Source organism: Hippocampus zosterae, chromosome 7, assembly GCF_025434085.1.
Source record: "Hippocampus zosterae strain Florida chromosome 7, ASM2543408v3, whole genome shotgun sequence".
NCBI lineage: Eukaryota > Metazoa > Chordata > Actinopteri > Syngnathiformes > Syngnathidae > Hippocampus > Hippocampus zosterae.
In genome coordinates this window covers 16,192,181-16,210,388 of record NC_067457.1, presented here as the reverse complement: position 1 = coordinate 16,210,388, position 18,208 = coordinate 16,192,181, and the positions used below count along the sequence as shown (strand labels likewise).

General features: G+C 40.2%; 2 protein-coding genes, 1 long non-coding RNA gene and 1 other non-coding gene across 4 annotated transcripts; 1 reads left to right on the top strand and 3 right to left on the bottom strand.

Moving 5' to 3' along the window:
• The first annotated feature begins 17 nt into the window (after positions 1 to 17).
• On the top strand, positions 18 to 7,734 carry ppp1r11 (protein phosphatase 1, regulatory (inhibitor) subunit 11). Its single transcript, XM_052071337.1, has 3 exons — positions 18 to 316; positions 878 to 986; positions 2,112 to 7,734. Exons 1-3 carry the CDS (start codon positions 239 to 241, stop codon positions 2,294 to 2,296), a joined length of 372 nt encoding a protein of 123 aa, XP_051927297.1. The 5' UTR covers positions 18 to 238; the 3' UTR covers positions 2,297 to 7,734.
• Positions 6,890 to 15,360, bottom strand: c7h6orf47 (chromosome 7 C6orf47 homolog). The gene is made up of 3 exons (XM_052071277.1): positions 15,185 to 15,360; positions 13,690 to 14,944; positions 6,890 to 8,013 (listed from the first exon to the last, which is right to left on the bottom strand). The coding sequence occupies exons 2-3, from the start codon at positions 14,562 to 14,564 to the stop codon at positions 8,010 to 8,012; spliced, it is 879 nt and encodes a 292-aa protein (XP_051927237.1). The 5' UTR covers positions 14,565 to 14,944; positions 15,185 to 15,360; the 3' UTR covers positions 6,890 to 8,009.
• Positions 15,361 to 15,735: 375 nt separating this feature from the next.
• LOC127604306 (uncharacterized) lies at positions 15,736 to 18,029 on the bottom strand. Its single transcript, XR_007963231.1, has 7 exons — positions 17,867 to 18,029; positions 17,651 to 17,724; positions 17,435 to 17,501; positions 16,605 to 17,246; positions 16,375 to 16,413; positions 15,896 to 15,953; positions 15,736 to 15,827 (listed from the first exon to the last, which is right to left on the bottom strand). It is a non-coding gene; the product is annotated as an uncharacterized LOC127604306 (long non-coding RNA).
• On the bottom strand, positions 16,482 to 16,550 carry LOC127605147 (small nucleolar RNA SNORD52). The gene has a single exon (XR_007963481.1). It is a non-coding gene; the product is annotated as a small nucleolar RNA SNORD52 (small nucleolar RNA).
• Positions 18,030 to 18,208: the final 179 nt, after the last annotated feature.

Sequence of the window (18,208 nt, the reverse complement as noted above, 5' to 3'; positions counted from 1 at the left end):
CGAGTCCCGCTAATTATTGGTCATTTTTGACGTGTGACTATTTTGGTTGGCCACATTCTATTCCATCAGAGTGCTTGACAGCTCATATCTGACTTTCATCAACGTTTCTTCCCGTCTTTAAATTGATTTTTAATTGTTGGTTATCATTGATGATTTTAGAATACGCTGTTAGTCAGCGATTTTTAGACGTCCATCGTAAAAGTTAGTTGACGTTCGCGTTAGCAGACGAGCTCCAGGGATGGCGGAGGTTCCTGGGACGTCAAGTGAGACGATCACGGAGACTGTTCAAATCAGCACACCGCCACCCCCTCAGCAGGTAAACAATTAAATGACCACTGGTGAAAACATTTGGGTGAATATGCGTTACAGGGGCTAATAAATATCCCAGTTGCTAAAAAAAAGGAAAAGGCCGTTCTTGAAAACAACCCTAACGCTTATACGTTGAATGTTCGGTATAACCAAGCCATACATTTCGGTTTATTAAAATGGGCACATTAAGTACATAGAAGAAGAGCACATTGTCTTTAATCCGAGCATCAACATTCTGACCTCAGCAAACATTTGTATTGTTAGAATATACTGGGGCAGATTAGATCACAATCCGATCTATACGGCATTTTTATTTCGTGACAATCCGCACCTCTGGTGGCGAATTGTGCTGTATTTTATTTAGCTACCATTTGGCCTAAAGAGGGTAATAGCACAACCTGTAGAAAACACACACACACAGTCTGGACGGAGGAGGGTGTGTATTCCCAATGTAAAAAATGTGACAGAATGCTGAGAAATTGCATTTAGAAAGGGATGTTTTCGAGCTTTTTTGATCAAAGGTTTTTCCTGTTGTCCGCACTTTGTATTTCCTGGCGCATGTTTCCAGGAGGGACGTAGTCTGACAATTAAGCTAAGAAAGAGGAAAACCGAGAAAAAAGTGGAATGGTCCAGCGACACGGTCGACAATGAGCACCTCGGGAGGAGATCTTCAAAATGTAAGTGCTTCTTCCTTGTGCTCGCATCTCAGCGATATCGTTGTTAGCTCTTGTTTTTGCAACACTTATAAATAAAGTTGCACTCAATGAACACGTTCCTTACTGGGCTTTTGAGACAAATTCACTTCATTGAAAATGTTGCTGACTTGTGGTGATGAACTGGACTTTCTTTAATTTTTCCCCAGTCACATTGCTCTGGTCAAAAATGTACGTAATTCAATCATGAAAACTTTCGTTCATCGTATCATTCTATAGTGTTTGAATTGAAATAAAGGGTCACTACTGTTAACATGACAAAAATAATCAACTCGATGCCCAGTTCTCATCAAATGGGGCAGCCTTTTTATTTTTTTAAATTACCTGGAGAGTGAGACTTATACCATATTCCATGCTGTGCCACTGCTTTGTCACAATAAATTTGTAACCGGTTTCTTAGGTTAATTAAAGTGTTTCCTCCTGGTATGAATCCAACGGTTCTGTGAAGGCCCCTGTGGTTTATTAGCAAACACAAGTAAACAACCGTGTCATCAAGACCAAGGAACTCACCAAACTGGTCAGGGATAACGTTGTGGAGAAATTTAAAGCAGGGTTTGATTGTAGTCAACCCAATAATGCATGTTCAATCCATCATTCAAAAAATGGCAAACGTTTTTTCTTCTTCTCAATGCTGGTAGGTGGCTGTACAAAATATTGTCGCTTGGTGGGGCTGAATATAAATGCACACCACATTTTCCCGATTTTTATTTGCTTCAAATTTTGAAAACTATTTTTCAATTCGTTTTCACGACACAATTACATGCTACTTTGTTTTAGTTGGTCCAATTAAATATCTATTAAAAATAAAAAAACATTTTAAGTTTGAGGCTGTGAAGTGCCAAAATATGAAATAGTTCAAGTGGTCTAAAACTTATGAACGCATGGCATGCTCCAGCCCATCCGCAATCTTGTTGAGGATAAGTGGCACAGAAAATGGATGGAATTAATGATTTTTTTTATATCACGGGCTCTTTCTGGTTGGTATTGTCAACCAAACAAACATTTGCACTTTGCAGGTCTCATTTCTGACTTTTTGAGTTGAAGCATTATTTTGAAGGCTCGACGCTAATCCAGAGTGCTTTGTTTCAGGCTGCTGTATTTATGAGAAGCCTCGACAGTTTGGCGAGTCATCCTCCGAAAGCGAGGGAGATGATGACGAAGAAGGGTGTGGCAGCGCACACTGTATCCTGGGCCACGGACGGAGGGATCACGGACAGAGGGGAGGTGGGGGACCCACGGCGCCCCCAAAGTCTGGAAGGTCTCATGCTCACTAGATAGCCCTGTAAAATGGGTGTTTCGCAGGGTATTTGGATGGAGAGAAGGGTTCTTCATCACAGCATAACCACAGGCCTACAGTCTTAACCTGAAAGGGAAAGTCAACCTCTAAATTTTCTTGACAGTAATCAGTTCTATGACGCCCTACTAGTCTAAAATACGGCATTCCAATTCATTTTGCCTTTGTGGAATCTGATTGAGTATGAGTAAAATCCACCTGTTTTTGCCCATCTGAGCCATTTTGCTAATTGCCGTGGACGGAAAATGACATCACAGTTGCTCACGGCCTGGACAACACCCAATTATGGTTCAGCTTCGGAAAACAGGTGAGCCGTGATTGGTCGTTACTTGAGCTCTGAGCAACTGCGATGTCATTTTCAGCTGACGGAAAAGTGGCAAAATGGCCGCCCCCCTGAGATGGCTAAAAACAAGTGGATTTTGCCGCTTAACTGAAATTCAACGAATGTAATATTACTCAGAATGCCATGTTCAGACAAGTGGGGCTGTGTAGAACACATTTCTGTTGACTTCCCCTTTAAGCTCCATCATAGAGAAAAACAGCCAAACTTCATGCTACCTTCCAAGAGCACGACTTGAACCATCAAGCACACAGAGCCCCAGATGAAAAATTTCCAATCATCTCTTAATTATAAAAATGCTCCCCATCTTGACAAGATGTGTCAGCGAGATGACGATTCTTTTTCCGTCACTCAACTAACATTTACTCCATACACATTTAGTCCATTTGGATGCACCATATTTATTCTCTTTTTTTGGTAATAAAACTGAAGATATGCACTTACATCAGGATTTTTTTTCTCAAGTGTTTTTTTTATTTTATCAGTCTTTACGAATGAAAAAAAAACATAATGGCATTGGATGACAAAACACATTAGGGTCCATTGTTGTGGTCGATGCACAATTGTGACATTCAGTACCGGGGTTCGATTCCAACTCCGGCCTCCCTGTGTGGAGTTTGCATGTTCTCCCCGGGCCTGCGTGGGTTTTCTCCGGGTGCTCCGGTTTCCTCCCACATTCCAAAAACATGCATGGCAGGTTGATTGAACACTCTAAATTGTCCCTAGGTGTGAGTGTGAGCGTGGATGGTTGTTCGTCTTTGTGTGCCCTGTGACTGGCTGGCAACCAATTCAGGGTGGCCCCCGCCTACTGCCCGAAGACAGCTTGGATAGGCTCCAGCACCCCCCGTGACCCTTAGTGAGGATCAAGCGGCTCGGAAGATGAATGAATGAAAAAAAATATATATATATATATATATATAAATATAGAAGGCAGCATGGAGTTTTGTGTGTTAAGATCCAAGAAGTTGGAAAATACAGTAAAAACCTGTGGTGTATTTTGCGCTTGATCATACAGACATACATACTTAAGCAATGGGTTATTTTGTGGCTCTATATTCTAAAGCAAGGTGACTGCGGTCTCAAGTAGTGATATTATCTATATAAAATATGTCAAAGGAAAATAAAAACAGCAAAAATCCAATGTGAAAGTATTAAGACGGATGGTTGGATTTCGACGGCGTTTTTCAGGAACACAACAGTGCTTTACATGGCAAGTGGAAAATTGACAATAGAAATGAAGGATTGTCTTAAATTATCAAATCTTTGACCATTTCGGTATGCAACATCGTAAGGCTTGGGAACGTTTATTTGATCATGACGTCGTCTTAACGGTTGCGTGAAATTGACTGTTGAGACGTGTGCGACGACGCATTGTGGAGCAGAAGCACCGTTGAATCATTCGCAACATGTTGGCTGTCTAAAGAACAACACGAAACTCATCCAGACATAATTTTGTACAATACAACATTGGCATCAAAATAACTTTCAGAGGGGATAACCAGTCCCATTTTATTCAAACCATTTCAGACAATCAAATCGATTGTGAATTACGCTAGTGGTCAGTCAAGTGCAATTTGTCAACTTCCCATCTTTAAATATAATACAGATGATCAAATTCAACTCAATACACAACATTAGGCCTTGGGTTTTATTTATGAATTGATATTTGGTACGCGATATGCTTTTAGCTTTTCAGCGGACAGATAGCATTTTAGGCGCCATTTTGAAAGAATGGTGACCACCCTCACTTCAAACTACTCAAGTTCAAAACTAAACATGAAAAAGACAACAAAACAAGATCCATTTGATTGTATTGTCGTTGTCCAATGAGATAAATAAATGCATGTACTACTGTATACGTTTTGGGGTCTTGGATGATAAAGTACTACAAGATACACAATGAGACATGTTTTCATTGGACGGCGATTTATATTTATATTTGTATCCAACTCATCACTTCATATTTTTTTTCTCTTGCCTGTGTGAGGTTTTAATGAACTGAAGTGTTGATACTATTCAAAGTGTTCATTTGCATGTGAGTTTTCTTTCTTCGGACAGATAGTCCAACAAATTATGATATTTTGCATCTGAATTATAATTTTTTTTGGTTTACTTTGCAGACTGCGATGAGAGAAGTGTGATCATATTGGACTGAATAACTACTCATTCATTGAACCAATTTCCTAATAATCACCTAAACATTAAATTCCTCAGCATGTTTAAAAAAAATCTGCATTCCACAGCCAAGGGGTGATTTGTGCTTTTTCTGCTGTGCTGTGTTGAGATTGTGTCATTTGGGAGTCTTCTCAAAGGTTTCCATGATGAGACGTGTATATCAAAACAGGAGAAAACGTGAAGGTGCAATGACAGTCGGCTCAACCTTTTTGCTCTAATTTTTCGGCTCACAGAGATTTCACTTCACGATACGTTCTGCGGATCACAGACACATATACGCACACTGATTTGATTTCAACAATTATATTTTAAGTACCTGCCCACATGCACAGCGATACACCATGTACAGTTCATTGGTCTTGTCCTGGCAATGCACATTTCTGTAAATACAATTAAGCGTCATGGAATCAAACTGAATGTGAATTAAAAGTTTTGAACTGTGATGTATGTGTGTTACTAAACACATTTGGAAGTGCAAAAAAAGCATCAGGACATATTTGGAGCGGAATAATAGACAAGAAGAAAAATGTCACGTTTTTAATGAAAACTGGTATGTTAACAGGGGACGTTTACTTTCTACAGTTGCTGTTTAAAAAAAATAAAAATAAAATTGACATTCTGAGCTTAACGAATACTGAAGTAATCTGCACATTCCGAAAAGAAATTCGATCCATTTTATTCACTAGGATATAGTTGTAAAGAGGATAAATAGCATCAGCATCATAACTACATGTGTCCATATCCAAGTACAAACATCTGCTGGGCCAAAAAAAAAATGCATTTACGAAAAGCGGTTTTATTGAACCAATGGGCATTCAGTTATTTAGCATATGCCGTTTTCCTCGACTGTCTTAAATAATCAGCCTCCTTCATTAAAATTCTCTAGGTTCAAGCTTGTAAGAAATGGATTGACACGAAGTGGAAAGGTGTGCTGTGGGTCTGACAAATCCCTCATTTTGGAAGTCATGTATGTCATGCATACGGATTGTTACAAGCGCAATGTTCAAAATCCAGCATCTGTAAAAGCATGGGGGTGTGTTAGTGCCCAAGGCATAAGTGTGATGGCACCATTAATGCCGAAAGGATGCAGGAGGCCCTGTCACGTGACATGAAAACACAAAAAATGTGTTTACATTATTTTTGCGAAATACGTCTTTATCCACACGTCTCAATATCCACCTCTTGCTAGATTATTTATCTTGCGACATTTTATAGTTTAAAAAAAAATGTACGTTTTTCAATTACCAATTAGCACTTGCGGAATTTGCATCCCACCGTTTACCCGCACTTCACTGAAGTTCTTCAATTTGACATTCGAGCCCTGGGCAGAAATCCCATACCGTCATGACCACATTGGATATTTGCAATACTGTACTTTGTTCAAATTCAACATTCAGATTCCCCCGGTCCAAGTCAGCTGTTCGGCATCAAGAAGGAATGGTGCGAGGGTGGCGAGCGGAGGGAGCAACCGCCCCTGCCGCCCACCTACTTGACCGTCCGTGACAAAACAACCCGGCGGGGAGCGGTCGGCAAAACTGAAATCCAAATGTCGTCAACATACAACCAAAAACAAAGGAATTGATCTTGCTGGACCAACACTTTTGAGGGGGACTGTCTAATTAGGATAATATTCAGTCAATTGGTTCTGCAACATCGTTGTTATGCCACACATCAATTTAGCATGACTCTTTTTCATACAAGCCGGGAAAAAAAACATGCATCTTGTGAACTTGTTTTTAATTTCACTTAATTTAGCAAACAAATTACATCTGAAAGATGGATGGATTTTGATAGTCATTCCAAACGACAGTGATGGCTTCAGAGTGTTGGCACACCCGTGAATTATCATCTGCTTTAAGAATGGTGCATTTGTCTCTTGTCTCTGATTGAACTGAATTGAGTGGTTTAGGTCTTATTTAGCTGACAGAACCTTTTGTGTCCCATACTGCCCCACTGTCATGTGGTGTTCCACAGGGTTCAATTCTGGGGCCTCTGATGTTCTCACTGTTGAGTACAACGCATGATGAACTGATCAAGGCAACTACTAACACAAAGTAGTCAAACTAGACTCTAATTTATTCATATCAAAACCCTCTTTTCACAGCTACTTCACTCTTGTTTGATAAGGTGTGAATGAACAAACAATCGAGAAACAGACATGAAGTGGAGATCTGTAACCATAGTTACAGACATCAAACACACTGTAAAGGTGGTGACAAATCTGCCAAGTGATGATATAGTCAACGTTATAACATATTTAACAACAGATTAGTGCCAGAATGCAGGTGCCTATGGGGGTGGGGGACTACAGCGGAACCTCTAAAGTTGACCGCAGCAAAGGTGGGATAATTTGAAGCCTGCTTTTTTTTGTGGTTTGCTTTTTGCATCATTTTTGAAAAAATATTTAACTCCAGCAATGTCAACAAAACACCACGGTGACAGCACTGAAGTAAATTTGCCCGTGGCGAACAGTGAAAAAAAAAACAATTGAAGCATTAGATGAAGATAGAAATTTTGCTTTGAAATGACAACCTGGAAGTCAACAAGTGTGACTGAACTGTACAAATATTCGACTTTTGAGGTTCCACTTGAGGCTTTGAAAGGAAAACAAAAGCTGCTCCATGTGATCTGTTGTCTGATATGATACGATGTTAAGCCGAGATTTGATTTCCTTGTTGAGTTTGCAGGTCATGACTCAGAACAACAACAACAACAAAAAAAGCGTCTCTGCCGCTTTCCACCATAAATTGTTGGGATTTGCCTTAATATAGTGGCTCTTACTTTGGTGTCCTTTGTACATTTGAACTATGTGGCTCTTAATTCCACCAAATTACACACACACACATGGTCATTGAACTCCATGAAAAAGTATACACAAACAAAACAACTGCAAAAAGACAAACTTTGGCTTTCTTTGGCTGAAGGAGCACATCGAGAACATTCAACAGTTCCCTTGAGTGGTATCTGGTTCATCTTTCAGTGTCAACATTCAGATGACGACACCGAGTTTTAGAACAGTGTTGAAAGTGACTTGAATAAGACATGTGCAAGTCTGTAAGAAATGTGCAATACAGTTGTAAAGCCTGACGGCTTCAGAAAGTGGTGCAAGAAAATTGGCTGTTGTTGCAGCCGTGATGTCCAACACCTCATCACGATGTCTGCTATCAGCTCCATGTCATCACCTGTGGAGGACAGAACACTTGTTAAAATAGTGTGTATTTGGAGACAACCAAGATTTAAGAATATTGAACCAGTGCACTAAAATTAATTACAGGTAGCATATTTTTTTTTTTTGTAGTGGCCTCATTAACCCTTTCAGGGACAGCGGTAACTACAGTGGACAGTTTATCGTGTGATCAGGTTACAGGTTATCATTATTGGTGCACAAAAGTGTTAAAGTGGAAGTCAAATCAAGAATCCACACAGTTGTTTTTATCTTGGTGTCGATTGAAAATGACATGATTGTGCCCAAGGACTGCGGTTACAACCAATCCCTGCTCACCTGTTTTCTGGGTTTGCTCAGGTTATGCTGGCAAGCGTGTGGTCGTTCCCTAATCCCCGAGCAACTCATTTCGACTTGTCATTTAGACACAATATGAATCCGACCACCATGTTTCGGCTAAATAGCAGAACGACAATAGGTGGTGTCACGAAGAAGCTGTTATTACCTTCATTCGTTAAAATACACGCAAACTGGAAAAAATAATCTTGAGTAATCATTGATTTAAACATTTTGCGTGTATTCATCTACCAAAACTCAACTATGGATAGAGTTTAAAACAACAAGAAAATAAATTAGTACCAAGTAAAATAATAATACAGTGGTACCTCTAATTACGAACGTCTCTTCATACAGAATTTTCAAGTTTCGAAACGCCTCAACAGGAAAATGTTGCCTCTAGTTACGAAACAAATTCCAAGATACAAAAGGTAAAAATACAGTCCGGGTTGCTACTCGCAGCTCCAAGTTCCCTGAAAGCAACATACTGATAGCTGCTCTGCCATTGGCTACTACCGAGCATCATCCTGGCGTCCCATTGGCTAAGAGGGTTTATGTCCTTGTCCTTGTCATACGCCCCTTGGGCGATGAGCCATTCTGATAGTTTTGCGTAAATGTGACTCCCCAGAAAAAGTGTTCACCGTGAGGGCAATTGCTCACTATGCTGATGTTTGCCTTTTTGAATGATTATTAAAAGCCGACAATATCAAACATCCGTTTTACATTATGCACAACTCTCATTTATTGTGCAATAATCTTAATTTGTAACATGTATTTCTTACATATTTTGATGCCTTAGAAAACATTTACGTCTAAATTTTGGGGGGCTTGGAACGGATTAGGGAATTTACATGGAAAATGCGTCTCTACTTACAAAAGTTTCTAGTTCAAAATTTTCTTACAGAACCAATTAATTTCATAAGTAGAGGTTCCACTGTATATATTAAAATACTGGCAAGAGAACTATAAAAGTAAATGTCTGCTGTGTCTGCCTTGGCCTATTGGGGGCAGTGTGGTGCAGCACATGTGTGGACATACATATTTACACAATTTTTTGTTGTTGTTGTGTGTTTAGTTTTGCAGTAGAATCCAACTTGACATGTCAGTAACAGTTTCAAGCACATTCAGGGCAGAATAACATTCACCTGACACGCTTGCCAGGCCGTCCCCATTCGAAGCATAACTCAGCAAACTGAACATAGCTAATTTCATCTTGGCAAACAATCGCTCTTTCTGGCTAATTGATTAGGAAGGTATGACGAGCAAACGCGACAAAGCAGAAAGGTGCGAAAGGTGCAATAAGTTTGAAATCCAATCGCACTCCATTATGGACAGGAGGGTACTTTTTGCACTGTGTATAAGTACCCGGAAACAGTCCTGCCTCGGATTCAAGAATCAAAGGTCACAAAATGTGGCACATTCCATTACCCACTGAGACACCAAATTATCCGCAATTATCGATCGACCACTCAACGGACAGGAGCACGTCTATCTTTACCCGCACACAACATTTGAATGAAAAATGGCTTCCCCCTCAAATAAACACGACACTTTCCATCCTCTCATTTTACAACCTATTTAGTGTATTTCCAATTATTAAATGTAAAAACAGTTGGCAAATGTCTTTGTATCCATGGCAATTTCAACAGCGCTTTCGTTCACAACAAACATTCCAGGGATTTTTTTTCAGTGTGCTTTGGTGTGTTGCCATGCCCGCAGTTATGCATGACAAGACTTGCTTGACTAAAAAAGAAACAACAAAACACACACACAAGACTACCTTGTACATAAAAATGTCAGTCCCTATTTTTTATCAATTACTGTAATCAGTTTGTCGCTGACATAGGAAATACAAGTTCTTCCATCTGCAACATTCCCTGTCTCCTGTGTTCTTATTAGTTTCTGTTCAATTTATGTTCATAATACAGCATAAATAAATTAAAAAAAACATGATATACTGGAGTCCATCCATCCATTTTCTACCACTTATCCGGGGTTGGGTTGCGGGGGCAGTAGCTTTAGCAGGGAAGCCAAGACTTCCTTCTCCCCAGCCACTTCTTCCAGCTTTTCCCGAGGCACCCCGACATAGTTTTTCCAGCCTATCTATCCTGGGGGTCGTCCCGAGCGCCTTCTGCCGGTGGGACAAGCCCATAAGACCTCACCAGGGAGGCGTCCAGGAGGCATTCTGATCAGATCTCACTCTCCGTTGCTTTTCAAGAAAATTATCTGTGACCCTGTCATACCAACAAGGCGTCTTTTCCAGGGTCTTAACTAGTGTCCTACAACTACAGCAACGACAATAAAACCCACCAGAAATAAAAGATTAATTCGTCGCTAGTCGTTTTCAACGAAGAGATGATTAGAAGAAGTCTCCAGTTCAATTTAGAACAGATTAAGAATTGAGAGATGTTCCCACGGATACCTACACTAAAGGATCGGTGATTGGCTCATTTCGCTGGCAATCAAAGAGATTCAGTCTCAGACAGATCATCCAATCATCATGCAGAGAAGTTCAGCTTCCAGGTCAGCCGATACACGCCCACTGTCCATAGACTCCCAATACACGCCCACTATCCATAGACTCCCAAAGACGCTGAGCGTCCAGTGCCCGGGACGAAAACCAGCATTTATCCAATGCTCATCTCGATTCAATGCATTGGGACAACCTAACACAGAACTCTCTAGACGCCCAGCGTCCGCGCTGTAGACGCCCAGCGTCCACACAGCTTAAAGCACAGTGAAGTGCGGCAATGAATGAGAAGAGAGTCGCGTTGTAACCTCAGCTCTTTACACTGGAGGGTGTTCACAGGATGTTGGTAGTTTTTCATTGCTCAAATTCTTTGTTGTTGAAGAATGGATCTTTTGTTCACGCATTGGAACATGAAATTTATTAAGATACCATGATGTATGTACATTGGTTCCATTAAAAAAAAGTGGATTTTATAGGGTCAATCAGCAATTTTGAAAAAATATATATTTCATTGATTTCGATCAGATTCGTTATATCCAGGGGTCCCCAAACTACGGCCCGCGTTATGACTTTTCCTAGATTGTCCCAAACTGCAGAAAAATTGAAATGTTTTTATTCACATTTCCATGGAAGCTGTACAAAAAAAAAAGTACAAAAGGTGGTCTTCGGGGCAAAATGACCCATGACGCAAATGGGGTTGAAATCAAGGTCACAAAGTTATTTACACACCATAGAATGTTTCAGTGTTTTAGTTGTGTCTCAGAACAATTAGTAGAACACGTGAACAAGACGGTAGCAGACATAAACAAGACAAGATAGGTGGCGTTCTCGTAGATGGCAGAAGTCTTTTTTTGTGGATTTCAAGGGGCTATAAAGAGAGAGTTGTTTAGTTATTATTTATTTCCAGTTTTTTTCTGTGAAGAACTCAGAGAGGGTTTAGTTACTATTTATTTCATTAATAGTGTTATTATTTGTTTCCTGACTTTTTTTTTGTAAAGAACCTGGAAAGGATTATTTGGTTATGTGTGGCTTTTTGGGAAACAATAAATTTTTTAAGCTCCCCTACGATCGTTGATGTTACAAACTGACACCGGCCCCCATCAGAGAAGGGAAAAGTTATGTGGCCCTCACAGGAAAAAGTTTTGGGACCCCTGGTTATATCTAAATAACTTGGATATTTACTCTACAGTTGATCACCGCCATAATAACAATGAATAGTCAAAAATAACTTCAAATTAAAACTGACGATCCACACAAAACCTAATATGTAATGTTTAAATCTCGTTCTCTGGCATTGATGAAAAAAATAAATAGCACGAACGTCGGCAGTCATTGAGGCTTTTGCTAAAACAATTGCTTATCTTGGTTCAACTGCTGTAAAGAAGTACATAAACTCACTTAGCAGCTACGTCAAGTCGCGCACGCCTGCGTATTTTTGGCTCGTAATAGAAGCTGGCTGCATTTCTACAAGTCACAATGCCCACAGACCGCAATGATTATTATGTCGTACATACTATTGTTTGTCCAATTTTACCTGTCATGTATGCCACAATAAGCACATTCTGGACGCCATTAGGCTTCATTGTAGTTGTCTAGTTTGGGCCCTATGTACACTAACTGTCTTGACGTTGTGTAATTACAATGTAATTACGTTGCGAGAAAAACATTCAGGAGGACCGCAGTAAATCTCATATCCTCGTCTAGCAAGTTTTGTACGTTTGACAACAACAGAGCTATTTCCGTGTCCCCCCCACAACAAAACGCCTGCCTGCCGGTTGCATCTGTGATTGGCTAAGTGTAGGTAGCCGGACGTTCACATGAGTTATCATGAGTGATGAACTCTATTGAGAATTGATGAAAGAAAAGAGATGTTCAAATGAACCCTTTCATGCACCCTATAATCTGATAACATGACACTGTTGTAACAGCTGTCCCTGAAAGGGTAGTTCTTTTTTGGGCAGAAATAAAATGGTTTTCAGACTTTTTACCAGTGCCCCCCCCCCCCCCCCCAAATGACAAAAATGCCATTACTTTGTGAGTGGATGGCCGATGGCAGCAAGGCGAAACTTGCGCCTTACAGCGCAAGGGCTTTCTGCTCACAAGATATCCAACAAGGCTAAAAAATTTATGAGACTAGCAATCAGATCACATATGGAGTGAACCAGACTGTTTTGCTGTAACGTCTAACTTTGCTGAGCCAATCAATCACGCGATTGATAGATTCCGCAAACCAATTTTACATAAAATGCTAAATATTGACCAGTTTTGGTCCAGTCAATCAGATTGGTGTAAAATCTAGTGCCAAGCACACTTCATTTTTGTGGCAGGTCACTTGTACCACTGCTACCATCTGTGGTATCGGAGAAACATCATTCCAATTTCGTCAGCAAACATATCACAACGTGTTTGGATATGTGGAGTATAATGTTTTTATGTCAGTGGTTTAAGTTGGTTTCACACTTGATTTTCAATGGTAAACCAACATACACAGCACAGAGATGGCCTTTCTGGGATGTCCAATTCATTTTCTGACAGTTATAGATGGTGAAGGAGTTAATGTCATAATTGCATTCAACACATGAATTTTTCATCAGCACGCCAGGCCTCAAATCAAGATTTGGAATGCCTTTTTTCCCACTTCTACAGCAGCTAGGAGCATTTTTAATGCAACCACAGAGATAATGAAGCATGAATTAAACATAATTCCAGCCAAACGAGTGTGACGCTTCCATTTGATGTCATGAGTGAAAACATAGCGCCTGTAGGTGATATTATCAGCTTTGTCATCAATTCATTCCAGATATCAAGAAAATGTGAAATACTTTTGTTGCTTCACTTGAGCTAAATAGAAAAGCCTTTCAATCGATTTTCTTAAACTATCAAACTTACCAAGAAGCTTCACTTGTTTTCATTTTGTCACTTGCAAAAAGCCTTTCTTGGTCTTCATCAGTCACCTGAGTTTCCCTGCTCTCCTCCTCCACTTGTGGGTTTTCTTCTTCCAATCCAAGGAGCACGCTCTTTTTCAGGCTGACAGAGATCACTAACGCTTGCACAACACCGTAGATTAAAGCAAACTCCGGGAGATGCTCCTGAATCAGCCACAGGAGTCCGGCCATTCCAACTGTAGACACAAAAAACATGGCCATGCCATGGAGCCAAAGCCTCAGTGGTCCCTGGATCCCCAAAATTTCCAAGATAAACTTGACTGGAGGCGACACAATCCACAGGAACCCCACCACGAACAGGTCAAATAGATGGCGGAGAAAGTTGAAGCAGATCTCATAGTGCTCAGGAAACAATTCCACGTTCCAGCTGTGTACAAAAAGACGGAAGGGGGATGCTAGCTGGGAATGTGGAGTTGGGGACGGAGGAGGTGTTCCATAGTCTGAAAAGTCCCCGTCAATATCCCGATCACCACTCTTGATGTGGCGTTTTTTTTGCTTGAGCTCACTCGGCTTTGTTTTCCTTCCCCAGGGAATAAAATATGTTGGAAGATATTTATTCCACCATCTTGGAACACGTTCAACAGTCATCTCCATCTCTTGTTTCCCTGCACATAGGTCTTCAATTTCCATAGGTTGCAGCTTCTCGTGGGCTTCCCAGAACTCATCCTCTCCTGGACTATTTTGTCGATCAAACCCTCTCGGCTCACTAGACCCAGTCTGCGTTTTGATCTCAACTTTATCCAAGATTGTTTTTTCTGACGCTGCATTCCCACCCCATGAGCGCACCCACCCCCACGCTCTTCCTATTACAGCTGTCATAGTTCCTCGAAGAACTTTTTGCAGCCCAATCAAACAGGGGGAAAAAATCCCAGCTTCTTTTGTCTGAAATTGCTTGGGCACTTCTGTAAGCCAAACGGAAAAATCGAATTTACTAACAACAAAACGATGATGCGGCTCTGTAAAATTATGCTACACCCAAATATGGCTTGATAGTCGACAAAATCCAGGATTCATCACGATTATTATCTTCGTACATTGGTTCCACAGCACTTGCTATTCGGTTCGTCAAATACGGAAGTAAACAAGAGAGCAGTTTCAATACACCGTTTTGACGTCCTCAGCGTCATGTGGCAAACGTTATTGTTCGGCAAGCTTGTCCGACTTCTCCCCAGTTTCAAGCCCTGCTTCACTCCATGTACCTGGAAATGGAAAGGAAGAAATGTTCGATCTCGAAAGAAATTTTCCTTCCACGTAGACGTCGACAGCTCAAGTGTAGCTAATGCTGCACAGTCATATCTCGGTAACAATTGGTAATTTGCTACAACTTTCTGACAACTATTATAAAACACCTTACGTAAATTTCGGCTACGGAGTATGGTAACACGCAAATATCCCCGAAAAATGTTAACATCGATAATTACATTTAAATTAAACATCACCTTCACCGACGTTGGTTGGGTGTCACTGCTAACGCTTACGGTAGTTAGCTTGAATTCTCCGAATGTCGACCCCGAGACAATTCACCAATTGGCTTGCCGCGATATAATTTGGGAGAAATTTCAAATTCGTTACTCAACGGCCAGCTCCGGGTTGTGAGTAACCTGACAAGTGCCAAGTGCCAGTGAATTGAAGGCAACGTGCATCACAAAACAAGGAACAAAAGAAGGCGGACTAATTTGACTTCCTTCAAAATAAAACTCGTGCGACTTGTAACGCTTTGCTCCATAACAAACTCCCGTTCGTTTCCAGGATTGAACGTACTTAAGTCACGATTAGCTCTTAAATTCATATTAAGGTTCGTATTCTGAACTGAATGGTCCCGTTATCAACATATTACACCTCAATTTTAAGGACATACTATATTGTACAAAATACCATATTTAAATAAAACGAACACATACGAGGTGATTGGTGCATACTAATTATGTATTCATGATAACTATTCAAAGTTTAAGCATTTAATTTAAAATCAACACAAAATACACTTGAGTCAGATTCATCCATTTTATTTGATTACAAGATCCATTCAACAGTAGACAAGATGGCAGCTTCAACAAAACCTTCCAAAATTTGCTTCAGCACCTGGAAAACAGAATTTAACATTTCAGATGCTCATCTTTCAATTACTGAATCAACAGCAAAATACCAACCTTTTCAAATCAACTGGAGTGTGCATGAAAGCCATCAAGTTGAACACCTCACAATCGGCTGTTTAAAAAACAAAACTTAATTGATCAGTTTTATTCAGCATTAAATTCCTGAGTTAAAGAAAAACATAATGGTCTGAGTGTCTCAGTGCGCTGCGAGTGAACTTCAGCTTTACATCAGAAGAACCGAATAAGAATCATCATCGACAAAACAGACCATTTAATACTTCTTTGGGGTTTGCCCATCGTTCAAAACCATTTTTATACGAAAGGCAAGTCCTCACACATTATGCAATCACAAAATGTAATTTGGAGCTGCAAGACAAAAATGGCATCAGCACAATCATGTGACAAAATCCCAAAGCAAAATGTCATGTCACTATTTTAAAAGTTAGTAGCTCATTATATTATCTCTTCAGTGTGGGGACCCAACGAGATTATCAGCGATTTGAGGAGAAACCTTCCCCCTATTCCGAACATACCTCGCAGAGGCACCTGCCACATTGCAGCCACTTGGACACCTGAACAACAAAAAGGAGCATTAACGATGCATTTCATTGATAATCCTGGCAGAGTAAAAATACAGGCATGCTCAGTGCACTGTGAAAGAGCTTCATTTTGAAAATCAGAGACTCTAGTCTCATAAATCATCATTGCAGCAAATGGCCAATTCAAAACTCGGCAAAAGGCCATGGCATTTTCCAATACTCACCATAAACATGACTGCACCCAGTATGAATTCGCCAATCTGTGCAATCAAATGCAAAGCAATGTGGGTACACGAGGGCATAAGGGCAAGGGTACGCAACCTTTTTAAATAGACTCCGTTGGCATTAATCAAGTAAATTGTGAGGTGTTTAGTTTAAAAAGTCTTAGGATAAACTGCAGCCACCTCGACTATTGCTTTTGTGAGTAACCCGACAAAATATTTAGTTGAACTTCGTGAGGTTCAAATAGGTCCATTTGTCAACCAAAGGCGATTACCGTAATTGAAAAAAGAAAACCGAGTTTGGTGGGGTGATATGCAAAACTTTGTTCTTGCCAAGTGACCATTTCTTAAGCCTTAAAGTAAATACAGTTGCAGATGTTTGCATTTATTGTATGAAATTTCAATGTTATAGTGCGTGCATTCAGGGATTTTATATTTCGTGCATAAACTGCTAACTTTTAAGATCTTTTATCAGACTGAGATGTGTCCCACAACACTTGAGTAATTTGAATGTTCATTTTTGAAGGCCGATGAGAGCATATACTCAATAGTAAAGGAACATTTTTGTTGCCCTGCTGCCCAATGTACCCATAATGCTGAGTTTTGATCACGTGACTTGGCAACATTTACTGCAGGCCACGACACCTGCAGAAGAAAATAATGTTTAATAAAAAATTGCTCCATTTTACACAAATTCTGCAAAGTAAGATACATGCATTGTCAGTGCACTGTGAAAGAGCATCACTGAATAGTCAGAGACTCTAGTCTAGTGGATCATCATTGCAGCAATATACTGTAATTGACGTAATCACGAAATATCAGACACCACTCACCATTAACACCCAGCTGCATACAGGAGTTCTAGCATTATGGTTGAGTATTACATCCAGCGGCCAAAGACTGAAAAAATAAAAAGGCAGATATTGCATTTCTGAATTTAGATTTATAAACAGAGAAACAAGAAACGCCATCTTGAACACATCAAGAAACAATGGAATCAACAGATACATTCGACACCCACGCACGTATTACGCAATATTTTCACTCACTTTGGTCACCCATCTCCGAAGCGGCATTCTTGAATAGAAAAGCATAGCCGTCATGAAATCTGCGTGAATCATTACTGAAATAGAATAAATGACAAAAAGAATCATCAGCGCCATTGCCTTCGTCTTTACGCCACGTGCTTCGGACAAGTACAGTCAGAGCTACACTTGTAGTGCTTAGCAATTTTTCTAATGTGGGATTATATAAAATATAATTACCGATCATTGTCGCTCTCTTGAGAGTACACTGCGTCCGTGACAAATGTGGAAATCTGGGTGGCCGTGGTATGCAGTCACTCGTTCGTTTTCGGGAAGAGAAGAAAGGCAGAACGCCCTGCTTTCGAAGTTTTATAAAGCGGGGTCCTTTCCGTTTCGAGATGGGTGGTGACAGCAGTGCCTGAGAGAAAATAACCCCCCCCCAAAACGCTGAAAATGTGGGCACATTAAAGGATAAAACATTCACGAATTACAGGGATTGATTTACGTAATTCTTAATTCATAATAAATTAGGTGTTCTTGAGTTGGTCGTTTTTTATTGAATACATTAAATGAGAATATATT